The sequence below is a fragment of the Strongylocentrotus purpuratus genome, unplaced genomic scaffold, assembly GCF_000002235.5.
Source record: "Strongylocentrotus purpuratus isolate Spur 01 unplaced genomic scaffold, Spur_5.0 spur5_scaffold_15, whole genome shotgun sequence".
Taxonomy (NCBI): Eukaryota; Metazoa; Echinodermata; class Echinoidea; order Camarodonta; family Strongylocentrotidae; genus Strongylocentrotus; species Strongylocentrotus purpuratus.
This window is the reverse complement of record NW_022145600.1, coordinates 22,118,485-22,131,214: the sequence shown is the minus strand read 5'-3', so window position 1 is coordinate 22,131,214 and position 12,730 is coordinate 22,118,485. Positions and strand designations below refer to the sequence as shown.

Below are 12,730 nucleotides of genomic sequence, written 5' to 3'. Positions count from 1 at the left end.
CATGTTTTGTATTTTTCTAAAATTATGGGGGTAGAATAGTGTATAGTATATGTTCCTTGTCTTTCCCAACTTATTTACATTTCTGTTTTTAAGTTGCCATTAGGGACAAATAGGATAATTGTTTTATCTGTCTGACAAAGGCATGCAAAACAAAATGGCTGAATATAGTCGTCTTTTCATCATTACAAATTTGCTCTTGATTTTGTCTTGCTTTCCATAGATCTTTGTACATCTTCAATGTTGCTCAAAATTGATGGAAAATACCTTGAAGACCCTAATGCAGGCTGCATTTTTGTTGCAGTTTACATGTAATATATCACTTAAAATAGCATTGCATTAATATATCACTGTTATAAATAGCATTACAGTAATATATCACTGTTAATACCTGTAGCTTTACATGAACAAGTTCTTAATAGCACTGGTCATTATGCAAGTGATTATATGGCATCATTAAGTGTTGTTAAAGTGATTGTAAGTGGCAATAACTTCATACATGTAATATATTTGTATGAAACTGATACCAATTATGAGGACAGATCACGTTCTCAACATTTAATCAAGCAAAAAATATTTCGCAAAAAATATTTCGCAATAATGATAGCAGCCATGTACAGGTACATATAGCTAGGAGGGGCTAGGGGCATATGAACCTCCACAAATTTCTGACCCCCCCCCCCCCCCCAAAAAAAAAAAAAAGTAAAAGTGTAAAGATGTAGAATATTTTGATTTAACGCTTGATATTACAGGCTCTGCATATATTACAGGCTCTGCCATGCACAAGAACCCCAAGTTTCAGTACGCCTGCTTCGCATACTATTTTTTAACTTGATCATTACGCTCCCACACGGAATGATAAATTAGCAAATATAGTGTAAGACTCCAAATCTTTCAGAAGTTGCACTTGTTATTTTCTCATTTTCATAAATCAAGGTGTGTCTGTTAAAACGTTGATTATTCAAAGCATTGTTTACTATAGTCTTGTGTTTTTATAGTTACATTTGTGTCATCCAATTTGTTATTGATGTTGATAAATATTCAGATTTCATTTAGAATTATATTTATATAGCCTATAATGTTCTTCTCTATATTTAGGATGTTATATTGTAATTTTGTTTCTCCTCTCCTCCTCAGCCCATCCCTCATAATTTGATATCTTTCCTCTCAGTACATTGCTTTTTTACTTATCAATTTTCTGTTCATTTTTATTTGACCTTTTCAGGCCATGTCCTAATTGTTGCAAGGACTGTATGAGCACTAGCTGACCAGCTACCAATATGGACAACGAGCTGCCCCGTCAGGAACTGGTCAAGTGCGTCGTGGTGGGCGACAGCGCAGTGGGCAAGACCAGGCTGATCGTTGCCAGGGCAACCAACCAGGCAATGACCAGATCCCAGCTCTTCCAGACTCACATTCCCTCTGTCTGGGCCATCGACCAGTATCGCATGTGTCAAGAGGTGAGATCTATGCACGTATTATACTTTTAGAACACCTGTTATGAATCCTTAAAGGGGGTATCTCACTGAGCGACGAATACTTGCGAACGTAGCGAATTTGGACTTTCGCCATGGTTCGTGAAATGTTGCAAGAAACTTAGCAAACAGTTTTGCTTGTCGCGATGCGAAATTATTTTTCTGCAAACAGTTGCAAGCGTTTGCAAAACAGTTGTGAGCCTTTACAAACGGTTGTAAGACAGTGTCTCTGAAGTTGACGAACCAATAGTTACGTTTGTAAGCTATAGCCGTTCAGTGAGATACCCCCTTAAGGGGCAGGATTATCCCCCCCCCCTCAAAAATTACCCCCTCCACGCTCTGTCTAAGAGCAATTGAAAGGCACATCAATGTTGTTCTGAGTTCTATGTTTCCTTTTCCTTCGTCATAATTTCTTGGGTTAGCCACAACTTTTGTGGATATTTTGATAGTCTGATCAGCATTTTGGTCTCGTGTGTGGTAGCCTATTGTAACTTGCTCAGTCCCGGGTGAATCAGACTGCAGTTTCTGAACACGCTCGGTACCGTAAAGCTTGACTCATTCCTTGCAACCTCAATATTGGAGCCATATGAGAATGACCTGTCATTGGTATCTCAAATTATATCCATTTATTTCTTCAGCATATATCTTTAATTGAACTGAAATTTAATTTGTGAATTGTATATTTTAAATTCTGTGTTGCAAAATATCAGAGTAAAATTTAATTTTGAAATACCCAAAATCAAAAATTCAAACCTCATGCAGGCCTAGACTTGACACAGTACACTGCCAAAGTTCCTGGTCACTCTATGAAGTTCTTTGCAATTTATCTAAACTGAAAGTTATCAAAGGTGTTTTATTACAAACAGTCGGTGTGTACTTAATTAGTTCACAGTCTCAAGTACTATAATCTATTTTCGGCATTGTTAATGACCCAATTGTTGTTTAGTTTCAGTTAGCTTTTCACCAGGTTATAGAATCAGTGCCTACAGTATTAATCGTACCAAAGTTAAGTACAGTCTGTTTTGTAGACATCCTGATTGCGTTCATAATGTAAACATGAAAACAGTATATGCCATTGAGCATCAACTTAATTAACTTACTGAACTCAATTTAGAAATGGACAATTTTTTTTTGGTGAACCATGGGAGAGGATCGACTCTTGTAAAATTTAGAATTAGTTGTATGATTTCTAAAAGCTATTTTACCTGTAATGGGTCTGAAGGGTGTTTCATAAAGCTGTGCATAAAGTTACGAATGCCTTTACAAATGATTTGAATAGGAAGAGCCAAATGGGATGCCCAAAGCTTTTCTGAACATTTTAACAAAGTGTGACTGTATTTTCCATAATCTCAATTAAATTGTAGCCCAAAATACACTTTGCATTAAAGTCATGCGTAACTTTACGCACAGCTTTATGAAACACCCCCACAGACAAACAACTTCAATTTGCCTGTACACACTGCTCAAGAAAATGTCTGAACCATAATCATTGAAACTGTCTCAAGTAACAACCTTCAACTCCTAAGGATTTAACCCATCCCTTGTTCAAGTGCTCATTAATTTTTGTTTTCAATGTTCATTAGTACCTTTAACATTTCCTTATGAATAGAAGGAAACATTTCTCTGAACGATTGATTAATTGTGTTTACTTCTTTGTGTTCTCCATCCAGTGGGTTTTGTGATGACATCTTCATTACCTAGCTATGCCCTTCTTGTAGATCCCATTCCCATCGAATGGCCAACCCAGAAATATAGTTCCACTAGGATATTTTGATTATCTTTACACTATGCATATTTCTGTGTGTGGTTTTCTTCCTTTTGGATTGAAAGTTTTGTGCCAAAAATGGGAGGTATGTTAACCGTTACAGACTGGAAACTGTACCAGGGCAGGGGTAGGGTCTCAAATTTAAATTCCAATCATAAGTATCTTGATAATCAAACAAGTGATTGGATTGTAAAATTAATTGGATTCCTGACTGAAATAAAACTTTATAATAATGATTGCAGCATGAGCTAAATCAATAGTTTTGTTTGGGATCTGAGGCAAAGTTACCCAATACCTTTAATGACATATCGCTTTAGAATGTACTTGGAAGGCTATTTTGTAATTAGACATTTGGCTCTCCATGGTGCAATATCGAGCTGCATGCAACAATAGTCCCTCTAATACACACTGAATGTGATACACACTGGGCATACATGTATTTCATATATGTTTGTCTCATCAATTGTTGAAGCGGTTTACTACCTTTGTGTCAGAACGAGGCTGAAGTGTTTAAAATCATCATTCAAATTACATTGGATTCATTCATGCCTTTGTAGAATTTCCTGAAAGTGACCCTCTGAAGGACATTTTCAATTAATATATTAGAGCATTCCACTAAAAAAAAAAATTCTTATTTTGGTAGTGTATGTTGAGTTCAGAGGCTGATGTGCTGATGGGCTGATGGGGTCACAGGTGTCCACAATTTTATTTTGAATTTGTCAGTGACTTGGTGGAATACCCTCTCCCCTACCCCTGCCCCGCCCCCTAATTTTAAAGGTTAATTTACCTTTCTTCTTAAATTGCTGCATGTAATATAAATCATTTGGGGGATTGGAACCCTGGAGCCCCCTCCCCCCTTTTTATAAAAAATACAAAACCCTTGATCCACCCCCATGGGGTTCTAAAAAGGCCCTTCATTGCCGAGAGAGAGAGCTCGTCTCTGTCTGGGTCTGGCTGGCCAGCCCTTGACTAAAAACGTTCTAATTACTCTTTGTTGACAGGTGCTTGAGAATTCCTGGGAGACGATTGATGGGGTCAGTGTATCTCTACGTCTCTGGGATACCTTTGGTGACCATGAGAAGGACAGACAGTTTGCATACGGCAGGTAGGTAGTCAGCAGGCTTTTTATTCTTCGGTTTTGGTTCTATCCTCAACTCAATTATTTCATGTTTATTTCTCCATTATGATAAACTTTAAATCATTTCCAAAACATAAAGAAGTTCAAACTTGTTGGCCTATTAATCCCATTAATGTTAATGTTTCCCTTCATAAGTTTACTGTGCTTAAAAAAGTGTTGTTCTATAACTCTAATTAATGTTTATGTTTACGTAAAATATTAATTAGAATTTTTAAACTGTGCTTAAACATATAGACCGGTAGTGGTAAAATTGCTGTTCAAGGGTTTTGGGTGCAAAATATCCATTCAATATTGATTAAATAATTGCCTTCAACCTAAATTCGCAAAAAACAGAAATATATGCCCAAATGTTCAATGTGAAGTGCATTTGCAATATCTATCCAGGCTGGATCGATATGATGATGTACCAAATATATCAATTAGTAGGAGGTTTCCTGGCAAAATTTGTATCATCACGTATTAGTCAAAACATATTCTTTTTCTCATGATTGGTAATAAGCTTCCATTTCATTTTATGAGAGGGGGGCATTTCCAAAACTGGTCTGTATTACCTTTAAAATACTTAAACCTATACAGGTTTAAAGCAGTTTAACTTATATAGTTTTAACTATTTTAAGCACAGTTTTATAACTCGAATTAATGTTTGTGTTTACCTTTAAGTATACTAGCTAGCTGTGCTTAAACTAGTTAAACCTGTCCAAGTTCAAACTGTTGGTTCTATAAATGCAATTAATGTTATGTTTACCTTTAAGTATACTAGCTTTGCTTAAAACAGTTAAACCTACACAAGTTAAAAGCCTTGTTCTATAACTCAATTAATGTTTATGTTTACCTTTAAGTATACTAGCTGTGCTTAAAATAGTTCAACCTGTCCAAATTAAAACTGTTGGTTCTATAACTGCAATTAATGTTTAAGTTTACCTTTAAGTATACTCAAAATAGTTAAATCTACACAAGTTAAAAGCATTGTTCTCTAACTCCAATTAATGTTTAAGTTTACCTTTAAGTATACTAGCTGTGCTTAAAATAGTTAAACCTGTCCAAGTTCAAACTGTTGGCCTATAACTCCAATTAATGTTTAAGTTTACCTTTAAGTATGCTATAGCTGTGCTTAAAATAGTTAAACCTGTCCAAGTTCAAACTGTTGGCCTATAACTCCAGGGGTTATGACGTGATGTGATGTGATTAACAGCTCCACCGTCAGACCCGCCGCTGATATCAAGTAATTGGCTGGCCTAATGAAGACTTTGCATGCAGCGCCAATCTAAACAAGCCACAGTGATTTGTAGGTGTGGGACTAACAACCACATTCAGAGTATAACATGGCCATGTTGTTAGTTCTGTGGAGCCGTGTTCATTATTCATGTACAAAGTTCAGAGAAAGCCTTGCCATCCATAAAATATGTCTATTGCAATTTCCAATTTGTTATACAAATTGTCCTGTTGTGATAGATTAATGAGGTATTCAAGGTACATATTTTATTTATCTATAGTCTTTTCATCCTTATCTCTCTAATCTAAATTGTGCTGTAAATGTATTTTGTTTGAGTGAATCAATTAAGATGTTTGAGCAATATTACTCATCTACAGTTTTCTGAGAAACCCTTAATTGTTGTCCATAAAATTGTCATCCATAAAATTAGTCTATTCTAAAATAGTACCGCAGATACTGTTTTTATTAAATTAATTGAAGTATTTGAAGTATTTTCATTCATGAATCATTTCAAGTGTTTGTTAAACAAACTGGTTTTGTAACGCTATTGCATTAATATAATTATTTCAGGTTCGTTTCTTGGTAATTCTTGTAAGAAGCTTCAAATAACACTGGATTACCTTTCCAGCTACTCTATCTGGCAAACAAGAGACGGTTTTTTAATAATTCTATTAAGTAGTTTCTGTCTGTAGAACTGATCTGATTTATCTCCCCAGTCATAAATATGGTTATTCCTGTAAGGAAACTATTCCAGTAATGCTGTCAGGGTAGCTTTAATAGGCACATTTCATTGAAAGGTCTGTAACTATGTAATTTATATACTTAGATATATTGCATTGATCTTTACGTGCAATATATCTTTCTGACATAATAGTATCTCTGTAGTCAGCTTCAGCAAAACATTAAAGTCACACTTACTAAATTACCACATAGTGACACTTTTACAACCCTCTAGCTCATCTGAATTCAGGTTTATGGAAGAAGCATTTCTAATGAAACTGGCTTGAAGTAATTCAACCTTTATCAGGCAGTTCATAAAATGTAATAGGTAGTTTCTTATTATTTCATTTTTTTGCTGAAATTGGTTTATGTTTATGCCATGGAGATCGATAAATACAACATTGATCTGTCACATATCTGCTTTGGATGAGCTTGGTTTAATGTGGAAAATCTTTTTGAAAACATTCACATGCAAAATACAAGTCAGCATAGTCGATAAGAATCCCTGTACCTGCATGTAGACAAATTGGTCTCTGGCTTTCAAGTGGTTTTTGAAGTCCGAACCTGTTGAGGTGTGACTTAATGAGAAGTTAATGAGATCTTCACGCCCTTTCTGAGTGATCTGTCCAAGCTAGCCTAGTTTCCAGGCTTCAGTATAAATGCTATTTGCACTATAAAAGTGCAGAGAAGATGCAGATGGCTAAAAGTAATGAAATTCATAAGATTACATTTTCATTTTTAAGATGTGATGGTGTTTCTATGCAGGATACCAACAACATTATAAGGAAAGTTTGCCAAAGTCTGTTTTGAAAATTTTGAGACTTCCAGTGAATTCCACTTTTGACAAGAGTGCTTGAAATAAAATGTATGCCCATATAATTTTTGCATCGAGATTTGGGCTCTGATATTGTGTACATTCAAACTGTATTGAGTGAACATCCCCACAAATGAACTTGAATGTGAGTCAATATTGTGAACCAATTGGAGCTGCTATTGAACCTGACAGGGTAATTGACGCTTCGGCATTTAATCATGGACCTTCATGTACGTGCAGCTATACAATGCAGCTATACAATATGCCACTTACAATAAAGATAAAGTTGAGTTTAGGGCCCTGTTTCATAAAACTTGTTATCAATAAACAATTAAGTTACATTAACTGTTGTAAGCTACTGAAATCGTGGCATTTGATTTAGCATTTGTTAATGATAAGAAGTTTGATAAAACTGGGCCCTGCATGCATGGTCATGCAATTACCTTGTGAAATAAACTGTCTGGAAGCCATTGGGAAAGCATGATTATGTAGCACACAAGAATTGTTGTCATGTTTTAGAATTATCAAAATAGTACGAAATTGACCCAGTCTCTTTGAAAATTGCACTGTACATGGACATGTGTATATTGGATTACAAAACTATGAGGCATGAAAGTTTGGTCCAATGTTTCAGGTTTTTCTAGTCATGATTTGAATATTAGGGCATCCAGAGAGCAGTGTCTATTTCAGGGTACACTTCTACTATGATATTCTTCCAAACTGATGTAGAAGAAAGACAATTAAAGCTCAACAATTTTACCTTTTCCCGGAACTCAACCATTCTCTTTAAATCGTGTCAAATGTGGAGAGTGGAATTATATATGACACTTTAGCTAGTAGGATGAGATTAGGAATATGCAGGCTGCATAATCGTTTATTGCGTTGGAACTACAAATACCTTGAAAGAGTCTCATGTTGTATTGTGACGCATTCAGGCGTGGAATCGCTGCAAATTAGGTATTAATGCAAGTCGTGGAGTGAATGATTGTATATTGTGATTATCATACTTGCAAGCACCTTTGCCAGGCTATAGGGCCATCCACGCAGAGTGCATGCATATTAGAGGGGGGATCGAACGGCAGAGACGGGGTGACGTGCATGCACGCTTGCCTTTATGAAGGGTCTTGCCTAGCATTCTTCTAATATTAAATGAAACCTTTCTGAATTATGAATTAGGTTGTTACCCCCTGAGAGAAAGAGTGGCCCTTTGAAGGGTCATCAAAAGGTTTCTCTTTGCTATTTTAGGGCTGCCTCTTTCGTACTTCTCTTCTGCTTTCCATCACAAGACCAATGTCTTCCAAAAGGAAATGCAATAAAAATGGTATTCTAAATGTACAACATAATTTTGTCAAATTGTTTTGATATATTTTCTATTTAGAGTCGATGATTAGTTAAGATTTTTCCTAATAGCCTTTGAAATGCATTCATAGGCTTTATGAAAATGTAATCTAAATGAAAAAATTTAGCCACTAAAATATCAGCTTTGAGACATTTAGATCAAAGTATATCAATTGACAGAAAAAGAAATGAAGCATATATTTAGTTTATTTTAATAATCTAATGTCTTTTTAGAGAGTAGAAACTTTAATGGGAATAAAAACAAACAAAAAATCTTTGAATTAGCAACACATGGACAAATACACAATCTTTATTTGCACTTTATTGACATTTTAATCTTTATCATTCCTTTTTGAAGATATGAAATAAATGCAAGATATTTGTTAAAAGTATATGTATAAGGCGGTGTCACACAGAGGCCAAAAATCTGGATTTTAGTTATTCAGATTTTAGTTATCCTCTTAATTGCTTTCTTTCATCAATATTATCCCTTCAAAAATCCTCTAACGAAGCAAGAAAATTCTCCCTTGAAAGGAATTTTCAAGGGATTTTTTAAGGGATTTTTTTGTGTGATACCACCTATGGAGACATATTTGCCTGGTGGAGATAAATATAAGTGTTGCCAATTTGTAAAAGGGATGATGATCCATTTAGATACTTCAAAAAATCTTTGTCCCTGAACAGCATATTGTGTAAAAAGCGGATGTGGCACTGCAAGAGGTAGTCACGGTGTGAATTAGGTTTGAAAGATGAAGAAAAGAAACACACTCTCTCTCTCTCTCAACCGATTTCCATAAATGGACATTATCTTTATCATTCCTTTTTGAAAATATAAAATAAATCCAAGATATTGTGTAAAAAGAGGATGTGGCACTGCAAAAGGTAGTCATGGTGTGAAGGTTTAAAAGATGAAGAAAAATCTACACTCTTTCTCTCAACCGATTTCCATAAATGATGCATGACGACCTCATCACGTCATCATCTCTCCCATCTCCCTTTTCCTTCCAGGGCGGACGTGGTGCTGCTCTGCTTCTCCATCGCGGACGCCATCTCGCTCAAGAACGTCAAGAAGAAATGGCTGCCGGAGATCCGTCACTTCTGCCCCCGGGCGCCCATCATCATGTGCGGATGCAAGAACGATCTGCGTTACGCCGACCTAGAGGCCCTTAAGAAAGAGAGGGGGCCAGTGAGGTAAGTCGACTCACCCTCGCCCTGCATGTAAGTTAGTTTGCACTGTAAGGGATGCAGAAGCCAGGAGCAGGACGGTATTAAGATACCGTTGCCATGGTAACCGCATCCGTGTTTTAATAATAACAAAGCAGTGACCTGTTGCTAGCTATACAGCAGCCATTGACCTGCAGGTACTTTTAATGCTTCATACACAATCATAATTACAAATCAGTTTATATATATATATATATATATGGTAAGTGAGGGAAAAGAAGAAAAAAAAATAGCTGTGAGCGATAAAATTCTCTGGGCTTTATTTACTCGTCAAAGGTCACAAATTAGGGTTAAGGATTATACTAGGGCATTGATCAATGGATGACCCCTGGCTGTACAATTCCTCATTAGTAAATCATATTATATTCATGCATGTGACACTTTCGACCAGGGCCCCGTTTCATATTGTAATCAATAAGTTTAAAGAAGTAAAGCTACTGAAATTGTTGTATTTGAATTGCTAGGAGCAAATATGCATTTGACTCTCTTTATTTATTTGTTAACAAAACATGTTTGATAAAACGTAGCCCTGGATGTTTTTACCTGAGGAAAAAATTGGTAACCTTCATTTTTTGTGGCTATGACAAATTGTCAATTGTGTTTGGAATATCACTGTAACCAAATAAAGACATATGTTGGGTTACATACCAGTATTTCTTTCTGCCAAGGCCATAACATTATATTGTCAATGTCATTTTTCCCGTAAGGTTGTTCATAAAATTCAATAAGATACAAAGAATACAAATTATTGATACATGATAAAAGATCTGTCTGATATATGTTCAGGGACATATTTCTCGTCTCTGCTGATGGAATGCAATCAGTGCGATCTCAAAGGCATTTTTTAACAAAGTTTCCAGTTTTACAAATCTGAGATGCATTGCCCTACGTGTTATCAGTGTCTGTGATATGGTGTAATATTGAAGCCCTAACAAAAAGGTGCGTTTCAAAATGATTATGAAGTGCCTCAAAAAAGTAAAAATCTTTGAGTGACCGGTTTTACCATACCCATTTTGCACAGTAGAATGTAGTGTTATAAAAACCGTTGGGGAATTTTTTTTTTGAAATTTCAAATTCCAATCATAAATATCTTGATAATCCAGCAGGCTTGTAAAAGTAAAGGGATTCCCGCATGACTGACCTAAAGGTATATAATTATGATTGCTGCATGAGCTAAATCCAGAATATTGTTTAGAATCTGAGACGAAGATACCCAATCCCTTTAACTTTCAAATTTGCATATTTAAAGTAGTTTAAGATAAGCTTATGCCAAATTTTGAAACCATTTCTCTTTTACTCTAATGAGATGTTAGCAACCATTTGCCTTCATCATATGGAAATGTTGTGAGAAAGATAGATGATGAGGACTTATACAAATTATGTTTTTTAGAAGGTAGAAAACGGAAAGTATGTCATGATTTGAAGTATGAAGACTAGTTTAACCCTTGTTTGATTTCTAAGCTGTTATTGTGTATAAAGTAGTGTGAACCAATATTTGGACTGTGCGAATATGTTTCATGACCTCAAATTATGTTCTGATATTTTTTGGATCATTTGCAGCCACCAATGTTCCCGCCATCGAGCCTTTGATCCCGAGGGGATTCTACCACCGAAGGAAGGCCGCAACATCGCCAAAGAGTCCAACCTCGTCTACTATGAGACCAGTTCCTACACTCTCTACGGAGTCCAGGAGGTTTTCGACAACGTGGTGAGGGCGGCGCTCATCTACAGACGGCAGCATAGGTTCTGGCAATCCAATCTGAAGAAGGTATGCTTATAATAATAATAATAATAATAGACAACATTTATTACGTGCTTAATACGAGTGTTTATAAGCGCACCATTGTGTAACTAAAAATGACCAACCAAAACTTATAATAAACACACAAATTATAAATCTGTTCTTTATTCAATAAATCATGCATATATAATAATAAAAATAAAAATGAGATCAAACATAAGGTCAAACATACGATCAAACAAACAAACAATGAATAAGATGGTGTGCACCTCCTTTGACCGACTCACAACTGCAGAATATCATTCATGAATTAAAAAGGTGCAGAGAGGAAAGGTTGTGTCACATGTGCTCTAGCGACAATTGCTGCATGTTCCACTGGCTATTTCAACCTTGTATTCACATCCCAGAGTCTACCTATGCTTCAGATATTAAAGGCCCACTGTCCTACTTGTAGCTACTTGCTCCCTCTATATAGAAAACAATGCCTAATCAGTGACCATCGGCCCCCCATGAGTTGATGAGATAGCCACCTGTCAGTGACCTTCCTGGGTGGTCTAATCCCTCCTAGCCAAACTAGTACAGACGGCCTTTAAGATTAGACATCAATGATATCTGACGAATGAATGTGGTAGAAATTGAGTAATAGCCGAAGAAGCAAAGAAAGACGATGAAATCGAGCTAGTAAATCCTAACCAGAAGTCGAACAAAAGTATATCGTCCAAAATGCTCATCTTGATTTAGATGGTTCAGACAGCCCGAGGTTTGCATAAACAGACAATGCTGAATTACTTTTAATCCAAGTTTAACTCTGAATGCAGTGCCAATACCATAAGTCAAAGATATGTAAAGATATTTTGAAATATCGAGAAAGAAAGAGAGCGAGAGAAGTGTTTCAGAAGTAGTAGTAGTAGCTGTCTGTCTTGAAGCGACAATGACTGCCTTCGTTTTCATGAAGGCTGCTTGCAAAGGTGGGTAAGTTCCGGGAGCTCTTGCAAGTTACCAACGGCACTCTCTCGAGGAACTGGTGGCAGTTTCACACCGGCGAGGACAAGCCAGGACGGGTGTAAACCACTAGACCCTGCAGTGACTGGTCGAAGGATGTCGGGAGTTCCGTATCGTCAATTGCCCTCAATTCTGTCACGGTGGCATGGTTTTCTGTTAGGGTTTGCTCCCTTAGCCTTAATTAGATTCTAAAGAGAACCTGAACCACAAGGCAGTGGTTACAACTTTGTACGGCAATAACAATTAACATTTATTAAATGAAATCACTGCCTTGTTTCAGTACACACTTACTTTGACTTCTCC

At 36.3% G+C, this 12,730-nt stretch overlaps 1 protein-coding gene across 4 annotated transcripts in view; it reads left to right on the top strand.

The window, feature by feature from the left end:
• Positions 1–12,730, top strand: part of LOC575159 (rho-related BTB domain-containing protein 1) — a 69,891-nt gene that overhangs the window by 50,044 nt on the left and 7,117 nt on the right. For all 4 annotated transcript variants that reach the window (XM_003724046.3, XM_030985828.1, XM_030985829.1 and 1 more), the window contains 4 exons: positions 1,223–1,457; positions 4,239–4,342; positions 9,469–9,651; positions 11,245–11,452. In XM_003724046.3, coding sequence (XP_003724094.1) covers positions 1,278–1,457; positions 4,239–4,342; positions 9,469–9,651; positions 11,245–11,452 — 675 coding nt within the window. In that variant the 5' untranslated portion in view covers positions 1,223–1,277. The remainder of the gene's footprint in view (positions 1–1,222; positions 1,458–4,238; positions 4,343–9,468; positions 9,652–11,244; positions 11,453–12,730) is intronic.